The following is a 20647-nucleotide window of genomic DNA, read 5'->3' on the forward strand; positions in this document are numbered from 1 at the left end:
CGAACTCAATCAGAGAAGGGGCCAAAATCTAAAATCCAGCCTAAATCGCGGGCCGAACGGTTTACTGAACAGTCGTAAACTGACAATGTCATAAACTGACAGCGGAGTGCAGTGATGACAGCGCAGTGCGGGCCACATTGCAAGGCCTGGCGGGCTGGATTTGGCCCGCGGGCCTTGTGTTTGACACGTGTCCTAGAAGTTCAGAAATGAATAAATGAGCTGGGCTAGTCAACCTACTAGAATGACTTATGAGGATTCTATACACACTTAGTAAGAAATATTTAACTTCTCAGTTCCTCAATATCTGTATTTCTAAAACAGGAATAATGACTTGTTCCTCTCTATTTATTTCCCTAAGAGAGAAGAGGAAAACTAATAAAAGGCCCTTGCAACTTTTCTGCTTGATTCATAGATAAATGAAACAATAACAACATAAATCAATGCTGGTTATATATATGAATTTGGAACATGATAGAAACAAATAAAATAATGATTGCCCTATCAATAAGGGAATAAGAGTTGCTTTCCCAAATGATTCTAGCACTAGAAATTGATAATAGTGGGAAACAAGGAGTTACTCTCAGTATCTTCACTGTTAATCAATATGATGCCAAATTAAAACCACAATGAGATATCACCTTCCACCTGTTAGAATGGCTATCATCAATAAATCAACAAATAAGAAGTGCTGGAAAGGATATGGAGAAAGGAAATCCTTGTACACTGTTGGTGGTAATGCAAACCAGTGAAACCATTGTGGAAAAGAGTATGAAAATTCCTCAAAAAGTTAAAAGATGGGCTGCCATATGATCTAGCAATTCCACCCCCGGGGAATTTATCTTAAGAAATATACATTCCCCTATGTTCATTTCGGCATTATTGGCAATAGCCAAGATAAGAAAGCAACCTATGTGGCCTTCAGTGAATGAATTGAGAAAGAAGATTTGATATATCTCATATAATATTATTCAGTAATAAAAGAAAATTAAATCCTGCCATTTGGGACAACATGGATGGACCTATTGAGTATTATGCTATGAATGTAAGTCAGACAGGGAAAGGCAAATACCTTCTGATTCGACTTGTATGTGGAATCTAAAAACACAAAACAAATGAATAAACAAAACAGAAGTATATCTATAGTTATAGAGAACAAGCTGATGGTTGCCAAAGGAGGGAATGGGAATAAAATTTAAATAGATGAAACATGAAGAGAGTAAGGACTCACAGAAATGCAGGCTTTTTAATGCTTTCTTTTTATCTTCCATTATTCTCTTCTAATTTAAACTTTTAAAATATATTTTTACTGATTTCAGAGAGGAAGGGAGAAGGAGAGAGAGAGAGAGAGATAAAAACATCAATGATGAGAGGGAATCACTAATTGGCTGCCTCCAGCATGCCCCTGACTGAGGATCAAGCCTGCAACTCGGGCATGTGTCCTGACCAGGAATGAAACTGTAACCTCCTGGTTCATAGGTCTATGCTCAATCACTGAGTCATGCCAGCCGGGCTAATTTAAATGTTTGTAATCTAATTCTGACAGAGCCCCACCTCACAGACTTGATATTGAAAATTATGAATTATGATTTAAGGAAAATGGCTAAAGAAAAACTGTAATCCCTCAGTAGTCTACTTTACAAGTTATAGGTGGAACCTAAGATAAACTAGTGATCTAGTCAAAGTGAACACCAAGCTCAACTCAAAATCAAAGTGTTGCTGAGAAGTTTAGATCACATTTTACCCTTGGTTTTATAACTTATTCCTTAAAATAACCCTCATAAAATATTCAGTCTTAACTGATCACCAAGGAAATTAAAAGACAAAAGTCTAGGACAAAATATCCTTCGAAATACATCCTACGGCCAAGGACCCTGAACATGTTTCTCCATGAACCTTCACTTAAATTAGGATACTCTCATAGATATTAAAAGAATATCTGCCTAAAACAATTAATAATAATTGTTTACTTGACCACAGAAGACATTTCCTTTGTGAAGAAAATGGTCCAAAACTTGAAATTAAGGGAAAACCTGATTTCAGATCTTATCAATGTCATTTTGAAGCATTTTCAAATAGGCCCATCAAAGATATATCAAATTCTCTGGAACATATATATATTTTTTTTACTTTATATTTAATTGAGGATCAGGCTTAATTAATACAAGATTGGTAAGCTGCAAATGATTTTTTTTGTCTAGCAAAGATGCACAGGATATCTGTAGACATCTAACTTCAAAGGTTTTATTGTCCTGTTAGTTTTATTGTCCTGTATCCAATTTAACAAACTTATGTGAGCAACTCCTTCCTGGTTGATCTACATCCCTCACATGTAATTTAACAGCTCTGCTGTCCTCCTGGATCCCTCATTATGAGTTCAATAACTGTTGACAAGTGCTCTTTATATATTTTTATGAAAGCCACATTTTTAACATATTGAAAAGTTTACTATGACAGTTCGAATTTGTTTCATGATGGAAGACTAATGTCTGGATTTAATTAAATATTTGTTGTTGGACTTCAGATAACTTACATCAAAATATTTTATTTCCTTTGCCATTTCTAATATCTAAGAGGTCTGAATGAGGTAATGACTGCTTTAGTGCATTTTACAAAACTTGGCATTATCACACCTGTACATGAACTGCTTTCTACAGTTGTATGTTTTAGGTATCAGACTAACTTCCCTGACCAAACTTAATAATTGATTGTAAATTTCTACCTTTCAGTTCAAATGCAATGTTAGTATTTTACAAATTATTTTAGGTAGATTTTCTGGTAAATCAAATAATGCAGGCAATATTTAAATTATTTTTTTAAGTGGGAAACTCTGTTTCTATCAGAGTTCAACCCTTTAAAAAGAGGATGGCAGAAATTGGACTCTCGGCTCTACCCTTCTGGGAATGAGAGAGAGATATTTTACATAGGTTCCTCTGGCTTTAAAGTTTAATTAACATGTTACCTACTATAAACTTGTTGGATAGCATTACCTTCTACCAAATAAAAAATTATCAAGAATACTTCAAATGGCAAATTTCTTTTTAATGTTTTTTTTTTTTTTTTTTTTTTTAAGAAGGACTGAAGCATACATATAAGCAAGTCACACATGCTTTATACCTATACTTCTAAAATACCAGGATTTTAAATGGGTACAGTTGCCATTTGGGGAGTAGGGGAGGAGGCAGTGGGGGAGGGCAGAAATTAAAGAATTCATAATACTCTGTATCCCAGGACTCTCTTTTCTATAAATTAAAATTTCTAATTAATATCCAACCCAATGCTATCAAATATCACATATATATTTTTATAAAGTAGAAAATACAAAAAAAAATTTAACAACTAAAGGAAAATGGACATTTGGATTCTTGCTTACCAGGATTATCCTGAGACTTAATTTCTACATGTGCTCTTGCTTCTCACACCTTAATAATATAATCAATTGATGTTTTTCTCTAAACGTAGATGACTCCTTATTCATGATAAGAGCTATTCCAATGACAAAGGAGAAGGGGCTATTTTTTAAATAAACAGATAATAAAACACACTGTGCTGAAATTACCTGGAGGGGAAGTGACAGTAAAAATAAAGTGCCAATTTGACCCAGAGATCAAAATTGCCAAGTTGGAGAAGATCACATAACCATCTTGAGTTTCTGCCTGAGTACACCCTACAAATGAACACAAAAACAAAAAGTAAATGTTAGTTATCTACTCAAGAGTAATTAATTTAAGTCTTTTCTATAGAGAGGCAATTGGACAATAAAGGAAACTTTTGTTTTTCAATTAAAGAGGTTACTAAATCCATCAGGATCAGACTAAGTCTTAGACAAGTCTTAGAACCAAATAATCCAATAATAACAGCTAAAATGTATTGAAAGCTTAACCAGACACTGTGATTTATATATATTATAAATACATTATATGTACATTATATATAAGTTTCATAAAAATGTATAAAATATCTTATCCATATAATTTAGATAATAGGAAATAGACTCATAAGATGTCAAATTACTCGGCACTGGGGTTATAGCCCAAATTTACCTAATTTCAAAGTTAGCATTCTTCACCACTACTGTATCTCCACTAATTTATTATTAAATGTCTCTCAAGAAAGAAATACTATTGTCTTCCTAGATGGTCAGTTTTTTGGCTCTGCCTCTCTTCTATCCAAAGGTTCTATATTTTATGTGGGGACAGAGTTAGGCTAATTGATCAAGACTTCAGCAATGCTTCAAAGCATGATTGATAAAGATTTAGCAATGTGAATTGCCTGAGCCATGGTTTCCCTGGGTAAAATGCAGAAAAGAAAGCTCACACCTCCAAAAAATGGGCCATCCATTTATAAAGTGAAAGAAGACAACTCCAGGCAGGCTCACGTTCACAATGCCATTAATTAGTCTTCTGACTCCACTATCCTCAAATTACTTTGTTAATTAGCAGCTGCTACTAAAAGTCACTGTGGAAAAGTCACTGTGATTGGTATGATGGACAACGAGATAGGAAGTGGTCTTAAAGTTTATAAATTGGTTGGAAATCTTTTAAAGCTGAAAGGTATCATAAAGATATAATATACTTAGTGTTACATATTTCAATTCAATTGCTCAGTCCTTTTGGTGAAAACATTGTCTTTCCTCCTCAATTTTGCAAAGCTAACTAAAATTCCTTTTTTGGAAACATCTTTTCCTTCATCTCGTCAGAGTACCAAAATAAATAAAATGCCCAGAAAAAAAAAAAGGAAATAAATAAGCCAAGACAAAAATAAATGATAGGCGCCCAAGATAAATGCAGTTTATATTCTTTAAAACCTATATGCATCAAAATTATGGTCAATAAACTCTTGCAAACAATGAACTGCAGAGTACAGATGTTCAACATGAAATCGTTTGCTGCAGTTTTTCCTTTGACAAACGTCCTTATTGTTCCCATCTTTGGAGGAATACAAAGCAGCATTTAATCGAAATGTGTCGGTGGAGCACAGTGAGTCTGCCTCATAGAACAGCCGCCAAACTGCCTAATGGAAAGTGCTTTAGCTCCAAATGGGTTTGCTTTTGTGTTAAATACCAGCTTGCCTCAGAGATCTCTAGAAAGATTCCCATATATATCTATGATATCCTCAGATTTGAAGCATATGCGCGCAAAAGCTGAGGCAGTTGCTGCCAAGTACAGTACATTACTCCAGGGTTCATCATATCTCTGGAATGATAATTGTAAAATATACAAATGCCATCGCCAGGCTCCCTGACCAAGCTGGTATAAACAACATACTGGCTGCAGGAACTTCCACAAGATGGGGTTTTGGGCTTGTGCAAAACTGAAATTGATTACATGACTTAACCAGGGATTGCTACCTGAGTGTTTCTGCAGGGCATATGGTTTTTAAAATACCTTTTCAGTTCAAGTTCTCTGCCATGCTATCTCTCTCACCTCTAGCTAAACTAGCAAACTATTACATATTTACATCAAATTATATCATTAATGTTTACACTTTAGTTTTGTAAGTATTAAGAACTTCTTTTCCCTACAACTAGGATTTATAATTATCAAAGGATCTCAAAGGCCCTTAAATAATAGTTTATGTGTTTGCAAATCTGCTTTTGAAGAAATCATCTCTTTTTTACTGAGGAAGGTCTACGCAGACAAAAGAACATGAAGTTAAATTGCAGAATAAAAGATTTACACTAGATCTATTGGTATAGTTTTGTTGTTGTTATTTTGTTTTTCTCCAGGATATACTTACTAGTAGAATAAGTTACATAATCCATCCCAAATGGATTTGGTTCCATTTTTTCCAAAGTTAACTAGAACTATGTCATGTTGGTTTTAAAAGATACTTTCAATCAAAGAAAATAGAATGTTTTGGTGATGTGGGCTCTCTAAACACAGAAAACTGAAGAAATATTTTCCCTACATCACACACACACACACACACACACACACACACACACACACACACACACACAATATGTGCATAGAAGACAACCTCAGCACGTTCCTCATACTTTTCCATGAATCTCCCAAGGAGATGATGATGACAATACTGATCCAGGTGAGTCACCATGCTTAGTGTGAATTGGTGTTAATAGTATAAAAAAGTAAACAGTTTCATGCTTCATTCATTCTACATGATCATAATATAATTCTAAGCTAGTCAGTGATCAGATCCTTGGGATAACTAAAAGAAAAATAATGAAGGATTTTGAGAGGTAAGTGTCAGGAGTAAAGTACGGAGTCTGAGTAAGGTACAGTACAGAAGTAAAGTATGGAATATGAGTAAGGTATGGAGTATGACTAAGCTACTGCATATTGTTAATGTATAAAAATACTGTGAAATATGGAGTATAAATGAGGTATAGAATATGAGTAGGTATGAAGTATAAGTAAGGTATGAAGTATGGGTAAGGTAAAAAAATGTAGGTAACTGAACTATACATGTAAAAATGGTTAAGATAGCTTTGTGTATCTTACTACAATATTTTTTAAAAAAAGAATACAAGGCATGGAGTATGAAGTAGGGCCTGAGTATGGGTATGTAATAGAATAGGAGTAAAGGTAAGGAGTGTGGGTAGAGTATATAGAGTATAGGTCCAGTATGGAGTTTGACTAAGGATATGGACTATGAGTAAGGCAGTGAATATAAATGAGACACTAGATACGGGTAAGTTATAGAGTACAGGTAAGGTGTTGCTAGGGACTGAAAGGTTGTGTTGGAACCTTAACTCCAATGTCATGGTCTTTGGAAATGGGGCCTTCTAGAGGTGATTAGGTCATCAGGGCAGAGCCCTCAGAAATGCAATTAAGTACTCTTATAGAAGAGACCCCAGAGAACTTGCTTATTCCTTTGGCCATGTGAGAACATAGTGAGAAGTGTCTTTGAACCAGGAAGTGGACCTTTCCCAGACACAGAATTTGCTGGAGCCTTCATATTGGGTTTTGCAGACTCCAGAGCTGTGAGAAATAAATGTCTTCATTGATAAGCCCTCCAGTCTATGACATTCTATTACAGAAGCATGAAAGTACAATGACCGATATGGAGTGAGGGCAAAGTATAGATTGTGTGTATGGTTTGAAGGGTGGATGGAGTATAGAATATGGGGAATATATGGAGTAGAGAATGGGTGTAGGTGAGTTTCGGTAGTCAGGTGATAGCAACTGATATAGAACATGAAAAAAGCTGAAAATTTATATTTTTATGCTGCTGTGTTAAGATCAGAATTACTATTATATTTGATGTATTCCAGACCAAACCAGCAATAGCTAAATGGCATTGAAGAATGGACAGACTGAAATTATCAAAGCAGACAGTTTAAAATTAACTCATAGCCATAGCTGGTTTGGCTCAGTAGATAGAGCATTGGTCTGTGGACTGAAGGGTCCAGGGTTCATTTCTGGTCAAGGGCATGTACCTTGGTTGCCAGCACATCCCCGGTCGGGGTTGTGTAGGAGGCAGCTGATGGATGTTTCTCTCTTATCAATGTTTCTAAGTCTCTATCCCTCTCCCTTCCTCTCTGTAAAATAATAATAATAATAATAATAATAATAATAATAAGAATAATAATAAATCAGTAAAATATATTTTTTAAATAAATAAAATTAACTCACAAGGTAGTTCTGAACATTTCATTTTCACATTAGCCAACCTGGGATAGCTTTGCTTAATTACCTTACTTTCTTAATAATGTGGTTTTTTTTTCTGCAAATTTGTACAAGGAACATTTTGGGCTGTCCTCTTTCCTTGAGATTTTAAACCCAAAGAGTTTCAGATTTAATTGCTTGGGCAAAGAAATCACCAAGAAGAATAAATAGGAGTCAGCAATGTGGGTGCTACTCTCACCAACGTGAGTAAAGTATCAGTTGTCTGAGTGGAAGTATAGAGAAGATGGAAAGTCTATGAGGTGATTCTCATAAAATGAGCAGCAACATCTGGATCTTTAAAAATGTGTTATGCAAAGAGAGAGTGGGCAGGGCATTGAAGAGAGTAACTATACAAGTTTGGAAGAAAATTATATTTGTCCACAGGCTAAAAAGCTTTGATTTCTTAATAAGTAAGTAAATAGAGCAGGAAATTTACAGACCAAAATAGTTAAAAGGCAACTTGAAAAGAGAGAGCAGTCAAATTTATAGCTCCAATAAGAAAACAACAGAATGAAACAAGATTTAAACAATAAGAGTTTTGACTATTTAATCAGATGTGTTGATTGCCTCCTCAAGAAAATTATCATAAGTGGCTATCTCTGTGACTAGTTCTATTTTCTGGAAATTAATGAGGTACAGCTTAGCACAAAAACCATAAGCTAGATAATACACTGATTTAAAAAAAATCCTGAGATTAATTTATTTTAAAAACTATGCTGAATGAGAATTCATTTTCTTGGAAATTTTATCATAACACTTTTGTCTTTCCTTTTATAGAGACAAGTAACAAAGAATGAAAATACAATAACCTCAGGAGAGGCAGGTGTTATATTTTAGACAACAGAAATAATTTAGGCCAAAATAAATGCAATTAGCAGGAGAGGCGAGGTGTAGCACTTCTATAATGGGCTTATTCCTATACATTTTAGCATAAATGCAATTAGCAGGAGAGGCGAGGTGTAGCACTTCTATAATGGGCTTATTCCTATACATTTTAGCATTTCACATATTTTACAGGAGCCATGTGAATGAGCTTAGACTCATAGCCTGAGTAGAACAATAAATAACTATAAAATAATGACCTTTCCTTGGAAACCAGAAATGTTGCAGATAGGCTGATATTTTACTGATAGGTGAGTCATTTACTAGTTTGTAAAAAAAAATTACAAGTTTGGGAAAACCCAAAACCAATAGAAATATCTTAACTGGTTTATGAAGTGCATAAGAAATCTAATAAGCTAATTTTTTTTACAAAGTTATCAATACATTCTCTAATTTTGCCCGTGTTGCCTATGTCTATGATGCCATATCTATGAAATCATTGCAAAGGCCAACATCAACAAGCTCTTTGTCTGTTTTCTTCTAGAATTTTAAAGTTTCAGGTCTTATATTTAAGACTTTAATTCGTTTTTAGTTGATTTTTTTTTTCTGTATGGTGTAAAACTTTATTCTTTTGCTTGTGCATATCCAGTTTCCCCAACACCAATTGAAACCATCTTCTCCCCATTGTGTGTCCTTGGCTCCCTTGTTGAATTAGTTGACCATATGTATGTACCTGGACTTATTTTTGGAATCTCTATTGTGTTCCTTTGGTCTATAAGTCTGCCTTTATGCAAGTACCATGCTATTTTATTTAATACCAGTGGCCTGGTGCATGGATTCTTGCACATTGAAAGGAAGTTATTAGAAGAAAGATTCGTGTGGTAATTATGTTACTGCAAAAAATTACATGTCAAAATAGTATATATACTATAGTATTATAAAATTAAAATACAAAATATTTTAATATCACTAATCACCACTTCTCTATAATAAAAGTGTCAGAGATGAAAGAAAATTAGTAAAATGTATATGAAAATAATATATAAATTGGTTAATAAATAATAACAACTTGATATAAAAACAACAAAGACATGATATGAAAATAACAAAAATACGATATAAAAACATTGGATCACAATGATTGATAAATTGATTAATTAATAAATAACAACAGCATGATATAATAACAACAAAGTGCCAATAGTTAGTCTTCAGATACATTCTGGCTTTGCCTGCAATTGGTGCCAGCGAGAGCTTTATATGTATCATGCATGCATGAGTCAATGTTTATTTTTAAATTGCCAGTGCATGTCATATGTACTGGCCAGTCACTTGGATGATTGGACGGACATATGGCCGGTCACTTAGCCTTTTATATATATAGACTAGAGGCCCTGGACACGAAATTTGTGCATGGGTGGGGTCCCTAGGCCTGGCCAGCGATCAGGGCAAGCTGGGGCCTTCCTTTGTTCTGTGCTGCCCCTGGTGGACAGCTCACATCATAGCAAGTGGTTGAACTCCTGGTCTGTTGAACTCCCAAGGGGACAATTTGCATATTAGCCTTTTATTATTTAGGATAGTTTTGTCACATATTTAAAAAATCAGGCATGTTATGCCTGTTTTTCTTTTTCAAGATTCTTTTTGTCTATTTGGGATTTTTTTGTGATTCCATATGAATTTTATAATTTTAAAAATATTTTTATAAAAACTGTTACTGAAATTTTGATAGAGATTAAATTGAATCTAAATCATTTGGACATTTTTAAAACATATATTTTATTGACTTTTTACAGAGAGGAAGAGAGAGAGAGTTAAAAATATCTATGAGAGAGAATCATCGATCAGCTGCCTCTTGCACACCCCCTACTGGGGATGTGCCCGCAACCAAGGTACATGCCCTTGACCGGAATCGAACCCAGGACCTTTCAGTCCGCAGGCCAACACTGTATCCATTGAGCCAAACTGGTTTCGGCTCATTTGGACATTTTAGACAAGTGGGATAATATCAAACTAAATATCTTAAGCATAACAAAGCAAACAATAAACAGAGTGAAAAGTCAAACTACAGAATGGGAGAAAATATATGCAAGCCATATATCTGATAAGGGTTAATTTCCAAAATATGTAAGGAATTCCTGCAAATGAATAGCAAAAACAAACAAACAAATGATATGATTTAAAAATAGAAAATAGACTAAGGACTCGAACAGACATTTCTCCAAAGAAGACTTGCAATGGCCAATAGGTATATGAAAAGATGCTCAATATCACTAATAATCAGGGAAGTGCAAATCAAAATAAAATGAGATATTATGTTACATCTTATTAAGATGGCTATTATCAAAATACCCAAAGACTATAAGTGTTGGCCTGGAACTCTTGTGTACTATTGGTGGGAATGCAAAATGGTGCAGCTGCTCTGGAAAACACTATGGAGGTTCTTCCCAAAAATTAAAAATAGAAATATGATCCAGCAAGCCCACTTCTAGGTATTTATGCAAAAGAATTTAAATCAAGATTGCAAAGAGATAGTTGCACCCCATGTTCATTACAGAGCTATTCACACTTGCCAAGAAATGGAAACAATCAAAACATTAACCAATAGATGAATAGGTAAAGAAAACATGGAATGCACATACAATGAAATACTACTGGGCCTTTAAAAAAGGGAAATTCTGTAATATGTGACAACTTGGATGAACCTTGAGAACATTATGCCAGGGAAATAAGCTAGTCACGGAGAGACAAATATTGTGTGATTTTATCTATATGAGGTATCTAAAATATTCAAATTCATAAGAGAAAAAAATAAAATATGTGTTTTTTAAATTTTCACATGCATTTGAAAGTAAATGAAGCTAAGCAGTGGTACTTGGACTGCACAGGAAGCTAACAGAAGACAAAGAAAAGTGGAGAGGGAAAAATGAACTTGATGTTCTGCTCTGAACCGGGTGTTTTGCATTTGCCATCACATTTATTCTTCCTATCATTGAGCCAGTGTTTCTCCATAGAAACCACTTTGTATGGGTGACTTGATTCCTCAGCGTGTCCATGATACTGTACAAAAGAATCATTTATCTTAGGGGACATGCTCTTCTCCTTACACCCTATTGGGGTTATGGACTTGACAAAAAAATGCTCCTTCATCATGCAAAGGAGGGGAGAGGAGGAGATGTTTCCTTAACTGTTTACTGCCAGCCGAAACTTTTTTTTCACAAACACTGGCATTGTAGAGTGGGGATGATGGATGTTCCTTTCAAATTACTGAAGATGCTGAGGATAACTGACCTTGCTATGAATCCCTAATGGCTGCAAACATTTTCTGTGCAGATGCAGTAGTAACAGGTCTCTGAATGTCACAGATACCTACCTTTCAGCACTGAGTCTGAAGTCCCTTCCAGGGAAACAGAAATGGCCCAAGGCTCTGATGGCGGCCCCAAGGACTCTACTCTCCGATTCTGAGAACAGGGGGAAAAACAAAACAAAACAAAAAAACAACAGGAAAAGTTGGATTCAGAAAAGAATCTATGAACTTATCTATAAAAGAAGTGAATTTAGAATAGAATCTTGCATAAAGCACAAATTCAGTACAAACAAGCAAAGGAAGAAAAATGATAAACCAGCATTTTCTTTCTCATGTTAAAAATATGTCATGATTATCACATTGAGAAAAGTGACATTACTACAGAAAAAGGTGGAGCAGTGAAGAGGAGGAAGGAAAGCCAACTTTATAGGAGAGAACAGTGGCATTCTGTGCTGACGGTTACTAAGGAAGGCAAGGTCAAGAGAAGAAAGCAGGAGAGAAATGGGTTTGCAAATGTGGACTTCAGTCCTGTGGCCTCTGTCCCTCTGCATACATGTCAGGAGATGCATTTTTAAAAACTATATTTTATTGATTTTTTTTTTACAGAGGGGTAGAGAGAGTTAGAAACACCGTTGAGAGAGAAACCGATCAGCTGCCTCCTGCACACCCACTATGTGCCCACAACCAAGGTACATGCCCTTGACCAGAATCAAACCTGGGACCCTTTAGTCTGCAGGCTGACACTCTATCCACTGAGCCAAAGTGGTTAGGTCCAGGGAATGCATTTTAAAAGTAAAGAGTGGAAAGCAGATTTAATTAGCTTATTTTACTTTATTTTCTAGCATAACTTTAGTAAATACAGAAAAGATAAAATAGAAACAGAGGGCATGCCATTGAAGTTAGAATTAAGTAGTGAAACCTCTTGTTAATGATTTATTTAACCACTATGAGAGAAATAATTTAAAATAACATAAAACTGGAAAACAATAAAGATTTTAAAAAAACTACAAAACTATAATGCAGATGTGATGGCATAAATTTCCTCATTAGCATATGAAATGACTTCTTTAAATATAGTTCTACCTCTTTGAGAGGGTCAGATTTCTGAGAAGATACTTGAAATCTACTTCAAAATTTTGCTTGGGGAGGAAAATTATCCAAATTGTATTTTCACTCTTAATAAAAAATGTGGGCATCCATATGAAGCAGAAGGAAAGCAGGCAGTGAAGTGGAAGGAGGATGACAGAAGTCAGGAGAAGTTCTAAGTGCAGCAAATGGTACTCAGGGGGCACTCTGTAAGTATGTACCATGACAATGGAATCTGCACTGAGTACATGCTACCCAGCTTTAAGGATCATTATCTGTGAACAAGTTACCTGCTTATCCAGAAAAATGAGCTGTGGTTGTACTGGAAGTTCTTTCCCTACTTCTCCATCTGAAGGCTGGACTAGGACTGAAAGAGCATAGGGCCGAATATATATCGAGTTCTCAGTTTTAAAATTGCTTGTATTTCTGTCACATGTAAAACAAAATGGAATACAGTCATAAGATTACAAATATTACTGTAGTAGTGATTTGCCAAAATCCATTATTAGCAGTGAAAATATCTGCCTTTGAATCTAGAAAATAATACACTTTGTAGTGAACATTACATTGTAACTGAATAATTATGTCTGTACTTAACACTAAAGACTTGGTGCTCAAATTTGTGCACTGGTGGGGTCTGGCTGGCCCACCCCAGTGGAAGCTGATCAGGTTGGGCTGGTGGGGTGAGGGGATGTGAGAGGTCAGGTCGGCCACATCCACCCTCAATAGGGGGGAGGGCCCATTGGAGATAGGGATGGCAGGGGGAGGGGCTGCCACAGTGTGCATCACAGTAACTGGTTGTTCCAATCATTTCAGTTGGTCTGTTTTGGTTGTTTGGCTTTTGTATATATAGATTTTTGCTGAGCCATGGTAAAGAACGGACTGGGTGTGAGGGGATGGGGGCTGAAGCACTAATTATGAACTTATATTTTATCACAGTTTAATGACAGAAGCCCCCCAAATAACCCAGTGAAGGAATTTAGCAGATTATAAGACTTAGACAGTGGTGATGTGTTCAGTAGTATTCCAGTAAACCAGCTCTCCCCTCAAAGACCCTGATGCCTAGTGTTTTCCAGTTTCCATGGTGTGAATACTTTCTCCATGGCTGATTCTGGTACCACGATGATATCACTGGGAGCTGAGAGGAGATGCCTGAGAGCAAAGCCCAGCACAGCTGTTAGACATGGAATAGCTCATTTAGTCCTCACAACAGCCCTTCCATAATAGTCACCTCCATGGTGTGCTTGCACTAAATAGGTCCAATAACCATGGAATTAACTGATTTTTTAATTTTAATTGAATGAAGCCTTTGGGGAGAATAATACTCATAATTAATATATGCTGAGTACTAACTGTGTACCAGGTACTATACTAAGCTTTCCTTGTTTAAACTCAGTATCTTTAAATGACATTATGGTATTCTTATTTATACACTAGAGGCTCAGCACATGAAATTCATGCATGGGTAGGGTCTCTGAGTCTGGCTGGCGATCAGGGCCAATCTGTGGGGTAGCTAGTGGAGCGATTGAGGGGGTCCCCACTGGCACCTGCCTTGGCCGGCCTGGAGCCTGTGGGCTGGGTAAGAGGTTCTGTGTTAAGCATCTGCCCCCTGGTGGTCAGTGCACATTATAGCAACCAGCCGTTTGGTCAATTTGCATATTAGACTTTTATTATATAGGATGCAGAAATTGAGGTCCAAAAGGACTAAAGTAACCTGCTAAAGGTCCTACAAATAACACGTGCATGACTAAGGTCTAGAGCAATTTACCAATGAGCTATTGTTTTTCACCCCTTTCAAGCACAGTAATTGCTGATGTGACTTAGCAATAAAATAGAATAAATAAAATAAAATGGTTATATAATGCATGATACCTTAAAACATGTTTTTCCAAGATTTTTGGTATTTTTGATGACCAAGATAGCTTTATCAAATGAACATTGTAGCCCTGGCCAGTGTGTCTCAGTTGGCTAAGTGTCATCCCATGCACCAAAAGGTCGCCTATTTGATTACCAGTCAAGGCACATGCCCAAGTTGCCTGTTCAATCCCCAGTAGAAGGCATGCAGGAGGCAGCTGATTGATGTTCCTCTCTTATTGATGTTTCTCTCTCCCTCTCTCTTTCTCAAATTAATAAAAACATATTTTAAAAAATTATAGATTATATATCTACTAGAGACCTGGGTGCACAGGATTCATGCACTGGTGGGGGGCGTGGCCTGTGGAGATAGGCCCACTGTGGGAGCACTGCTCATCCCCAAGTGACTGTGGACCCACCTTTAAGCAGCTCCTGCATTGAGTGTCTGCCCCCTGTTGGTTAGTGTATGTCCTAGTGACATACACTGGCCATTCGGCCCTTTGGTCACTGGGCTTTTATTATATAGGATTGCCTCATCAAGCCTGTTATGCACTATACATCATAGACATGTAATAAATTTTTAGCAATTTAATGGAAATATAAAAGCTAAACATCATATATCACATATATTACCCTAATATCCCATAGTGCCTTATCCTCTGTACAACTTAAGTCAGGTCTAACAAAACAAAACAAAACAAAAATTGATTTTTTTTTCTAAAAAGTAGCTTATCCTGCCATCAATTAAATGCTTAAATCAACCTTTTATTTTAATTTGTGTATGTGTGTGAGGACAAAAGAATAAATTACTTATTTGGCATGAAAGGTGTATGTCAGATAAAAGTGACAATCAACCCTAGAAAGCAGAAGAGGACATACAGTGGACCATGAACTATAAAGTTTCTGTAGGAAGCAATTTCTCTCCCTCCCCCCCCCCGGGAAATGGAGCAGAGCAGTCCTAAGAGCCCCCTTTGGTCATCTCCCAGTTAAGGCTCTGACCTGTGGTACAGTCGCTCACTGGAAATTGAACATACAGTAGTCCCATCACCATTTATTAGTTTGCTTAACCTGAGTGGGCAAGGCCCCCTTTTTATTTTTTTTAAAGGGAATAATTTAAAACAGATTTTAAAAATAATAATGTATGCTATTAATTCTGTTCTTCTATGGGTCCCAGGTTATTGGAAAATTCTAACATTGTTACCAGCTCCTATTTCTCCCCTAACCTAGTTCTTAAGTGCTTTCTGGTGCGAGACAGAATTGAGGCCAGCAGTGTGGGCTGAAGAAACTGAAAGGCTCATCAAAATCCTGACACAAGAACACTGATGTCTGCAGACGGAGGGACGGGAACCAACTGCCTGAGCCCCCGCTGAAAGGCCTGCCCCTGACACACTTTAAAGTTTATTGTGAGCAAACATCTCTTATTAAATGTAAACAGCATCTCACTGGAGGTCAGAGACTTGCTGCTACAGCATATCCCAAGGTAATACCACTTTAAGCTCCACATAAACTCTTAAGCAGTTTCTATCCTAAAACCTGACCGTAGGTGGTACAGTTTTTTACGATATGTTATAATAGTGCAATAAATCTGTTAGCTTAAAATCGAATCTCCGTGGCCTTTTAGAGAAATCATCATTAAATGCAGGGTCCTGTTAATGATGCCATCGAAGTGAAATTGTTTAATCTGCTGAGGGGGTGAAAGGTCACCAAATGAATTTTTTATAATACATCAACTTGACACGCAATAGGGAAAACTGTAATAGATAAAAGCAAAAGAAAAGGGCACTGTCTTCTTCTGATAGGTCAATAGCAGCCAAGAGAGTCACTCATCCACTTTCCTTTCACGATGGGGCTCCTTTTGCATTTAATATGGACACCCAATTAATACCTCGGCACCACAGACAACCTCATTTTAGGTGACTTATAGCAATTTCTCCCCCTTCCCTGAAATGAAAGTGATCACAATACATCATAGCATTGTGCGAATTAACGTTAATTGATTCAAGTTACCAAGCAATGATGGGCCACTTATATAATCTAGGCGTTATTGGGTGCTAGAAGGGATGGAGGGAAGATTAGATTCCAGTGTCCGTTGCTGTGACGACGGGAGTCACCTGACACCTTGTTAGACAGTTGTAAGGTTCTATTGCTGGCCCCAGTGGGGTCGTCAGTAAACTGGAGTGATGTCCAAACATCATTATAAGCTGCTCCGATATTAAAGCAAAGGGATTAGCAACTTATTGCAAGCAACCTGGATTTGTCATTGTGCTGTCCTTATCCAATTTCCAACCACTAATGTGACTGTAGCCTGCGGGCAGAAAGACCTACAGCCAAACTTTAAAAAATGGGGGAGGAAAGTTCCCTCCAATCCTCCCAGTTCTAACCACTAGTTAACAGCTTCCAATACCCAATCAAGTATGTGAAAGAATCCCCCCACCCCTTTCAAGGCTAAGTGTCAACTAAAAGAAAGATAAAGAGAATTCAGAAATTTCCCAGTTCAGAAATCGCCACTATGCACTTCAACCCTTGCTTTTTAATTTGCCAGATCCAAACTGCTAACCCTCTAAAGGGGTAGATGCAGGGGACTATTTATATTTGCATGACGAATCCAATAAACAAATAAACAAATAAATCCTATTGGTGAAGGCTGGCTCGGGGTGGGAGAGGGGGGTAGAAATACTTCCTCACTCCCTTTGCCTCTTCAACATTACTAAATCAGGTTCTTATAAAAGAGCCCAATGTTTCAATGAAATGTGTCAGGGTGTCCTGAGTGTTTTCCATCATCTATTAAAGCATGCCACTAAAACCCTCATACAATTGAAAATTTATGAATTGTTTATCTATGGAATTTTTTATTAAATATTTTTGGACCACAATTGACCACGGTTAACTGAAACCTCAGAAAGCAAAACCATGAATAAGAGAGGACTACCATATTTTATAATCTGATGTTTCCTATCAAACCCAGCCAGATGCCCTTAGCTGCTGTGACCAGAGAGAAGAAATGTTTTATGATCCCAGTGTTTCCTTCCTGCATGATAGCATAGTATTATTTCCAGACCTGGCACATTGCAAGCACCCAGTACATATAACTATAGTAACCCTAAGACAGATCAGTACCCACCATACACTACTCTCTGGAAAGCCACCACCTATCTTGGCCTGGCTAACTTCAAGTTTTGGCACACTCCTCAGGTGGTGTGCTTACTGCTATGCTCTAACACTTATTATTAAACTCTTGAGGGTCTTTGGAATTATTCAATTCAAGTAGAGATTTGAGATTTGAGTAACCTAGGTGTAGGTTGCAGTGTGCCAGGGGTAGGTACAGACACAGAGTAAACACAGCATGTCTTCCCACAAGGTCAAATCAAAGGTCAAAACCTATGTGTTTTAGTTAGTCATCATTTAAAATAATATTTTAGAATAAATCCAGCATAAATATCTGAAATAATGGAAACTCTGAACACATTTTTAAGATCACGCACAATATTTTTAAAATTTTCAACTTATATTGGGGTGCTGTAGCAATCAAATTCAGATAAGGAAAATGAATCACTCAAGATTTTACTGATGAATGGGATTTAATACAAGATATTGGTTGCACGAGTATATTAGAATGGCATAGAAGCCAAGCAGGTACATTTCAATATTTTCAATTAGTACGTAATGATCATTTATTGCACATGGCATTGTGCTTCAGTACCCTTGGGAATGTAATAGTAAGTTTAAGTCCTAAATGCCAAATAAATATTATAAAGATAAAAATGTACTCAAGACAATTTTACAGAAATTAATGGTTAAGCAGTAATACTGAATCAGGATATTTTTGTAATAGATATAGAATAATGAGATTTCATACAACCTTCTTATTAAATAGTTGCATAAATGTGTTGTTTTTTGCCTACCCATTAATTTTAAAATCTCTAAATTTTCATATGAGCCATATAATTTTTTGGACATAATAGCAGTTCAATTAATGTTTGTGTAATATAAAACATTAAGCTTTCATAAGTATTTATTATATTTACCTACAACTTCACCATCTGTACCAATAAATATAATTTGCTTGATTTTAAGGTAGTGTGGTTTGGTTTTGGAATTAGAAGTACATGTGTATGTGGGTGGGAAACTGCTGGATACAGGTACATTAACAGCAGCAATGGATTACAATTAACATCGCATTTATAAGAAAAGTAGCAGAAAACAATATGCAGAAATAGAGTCAAACATTTAGTGATCCAGGACCATTTAGTATAAGAACAATGATCCCTAAGGGCATCACTGCAGAAACGGAGCTATAGAATAAATGATAGCTTTGATAATGGCCATGAATCATCAATAAAAATGTGAATGATATACATTATTTTCCATTTATGAAGGCTGGATAATGTGTTTTTTTTCAAATTTAAGAGATTAAAGTTTTTAAAAAATATATTGATAAAAGAAGCAATTTTTAATTAAATGGAAATTTTGCTTACACAGAGCATCTCATTTTTCCACAAAGCCACATATATGAAATACCATTATGACAATTTTGCCATCCACCTAACTTAACAAGTGGTGAACAGAAGAAATGCTACAGAAACATTCTTTGACAATGAAGCCATGGTTTTGCCATGAAGGAGGAAAGAGACAAGCAGGCCAGTATAACAATCTCTTCCTGGACGAGAATTCTGCCAGTCCTGGGAGGAATATCCTCCCCTATTGAGAGAAAGATTTTGCTTTTGCAAACTCCAAATAGCTATTTCCTATACAGCAGGTGCCCAGGGAGCCTAGAGAAGATGCTAAAGGAGAATGAGTGCCAACAGACTTGTCTCACCGATGGTGTCTCCTAGTTTTCTTCTCTGTCTCCAGTCAGTTTCATAGCTTGCTCCTTACGCACAACAAGGGAACTTAAAAGGCTATTCACATGATAGGTATAAAAACATGCAGGTACATACTCCCATAGTGCCATGTTCTTCCTCAGTATGTCTGATTTCAGGGCCCAAAGTTTGTGGCAATGTCATAGAGGAGCTTTGTGTGACAGAGCATATTCATCTTCTACTGCTGCATAACAGATTACACAAATTTGGTGCCCTAAAATTACACAAACGTATTATCTCTAGGTTGTGGGTTAAGAGTCCAGACAGGCTTGATTAAATTCAACGCTTTGGTGGAATCTTTGGGGAAGAATCCACTTCTGAATGCATTCAGATCGTTGTAGAGTTTATTTCCTTGTAATTATAGACTTGAGTTCCCTATTTCCTTGCTGGCTGTTAGCCAATGTCTACTTCCTATTCATGGAGCCCACCTTATTTTTCTTGTGTGTTCCCTTCCATCTCTAAAGTAGCGACCCTTCAAGTCCTCTCACACTGTGACTTCCTCTGCCTTCTTATTTGCCACAGCAGGAGAAAGGACTCACGTGATCCTATTCATAGGTTCCTGGGATCAATGGTAGGTCACTTTAAAAATTCTGCCAACCACTAATAGCTTTGGCATTTCAAAAGCGAAACTTCCACTAAAAAATAAATGTATTTCATTTTACAATATGACAAAGAATATTTTTTAATGAAGCAGTAGAAGAATAGAAAGAAGGTAAAGAAATTTGAGAGCCAAAATCAAGTTGCTACCGAAAGAAAGAGAAGCAGTATAAAATGTATCCTTCCAGAATTTCAGATAAAAGACAAAATATAGAACTAAGACCCCCAAGGGGAAACCCTAGTTTAAAAAAAAAGCAGATTGGCCGAGACCGGTTTGGCTCAATGGATAGAGCGTCGGCTTGGGGACTGAAGGGTCCCGGGTTCGATTCCGGTCAAGGGCATGTACCTTGGTTGCGGGCATATCCCCAGTAGGGGGTGTGCAGGAGGCAGCTGATCGATGACTCTCTTTCATCGATGTTTCTAACTCTCTATCCCTCTCTCCCCACTACTTCACTGAAATTATTTAAAATAATAAAATAAAACAATAAAAATGA

The 20647-nt window shown here is 36.5% G+C and overlaps 1 protein-coding gene across 1 annotated transcript in view; it reads right to left on the minus strand.

Annotated features, from left to right (window-relative positions):
• PKHD1 (PKHD1 ciliary IPT domain containing fibrocystin/polyductin) overlaps nt 1–20647 on the minus strand; it is a gene marked incomplete at its 5' end in the record, with an annotated part of 385387 nt that overhangs the window by 20856 nt on the left and 343884 nt on the right. Inside the window, 3 exons of the mRNA XM_084889432.1 lie at nt 3557–3664; nt 11824–11911; nt 13134–13269. Coding sequence (XP_084745558.1) covers nt 3557–3664; nt 11824–11911; nt 13134–13269 — 332 coding nt within the window. The remainder of the gene's footprint in view (nt 1–3556; nt 3665–11823; nt 11912–13133; nt 13270–20647) is intronic.

This window comes from Pipistrellus hanaki, assembly GCF_964339955.1.
Source record: "Pipistrellus hanaki genome assembly, chromosome: 7".
Taxonomy (NCBI): domain Eukaryota; kingdom Metazoa; phylum Chordata; class Mammalia; order Chiroptera; family Vespertilionidae; genus Pipistrellus; species Pipistrellus hanaki.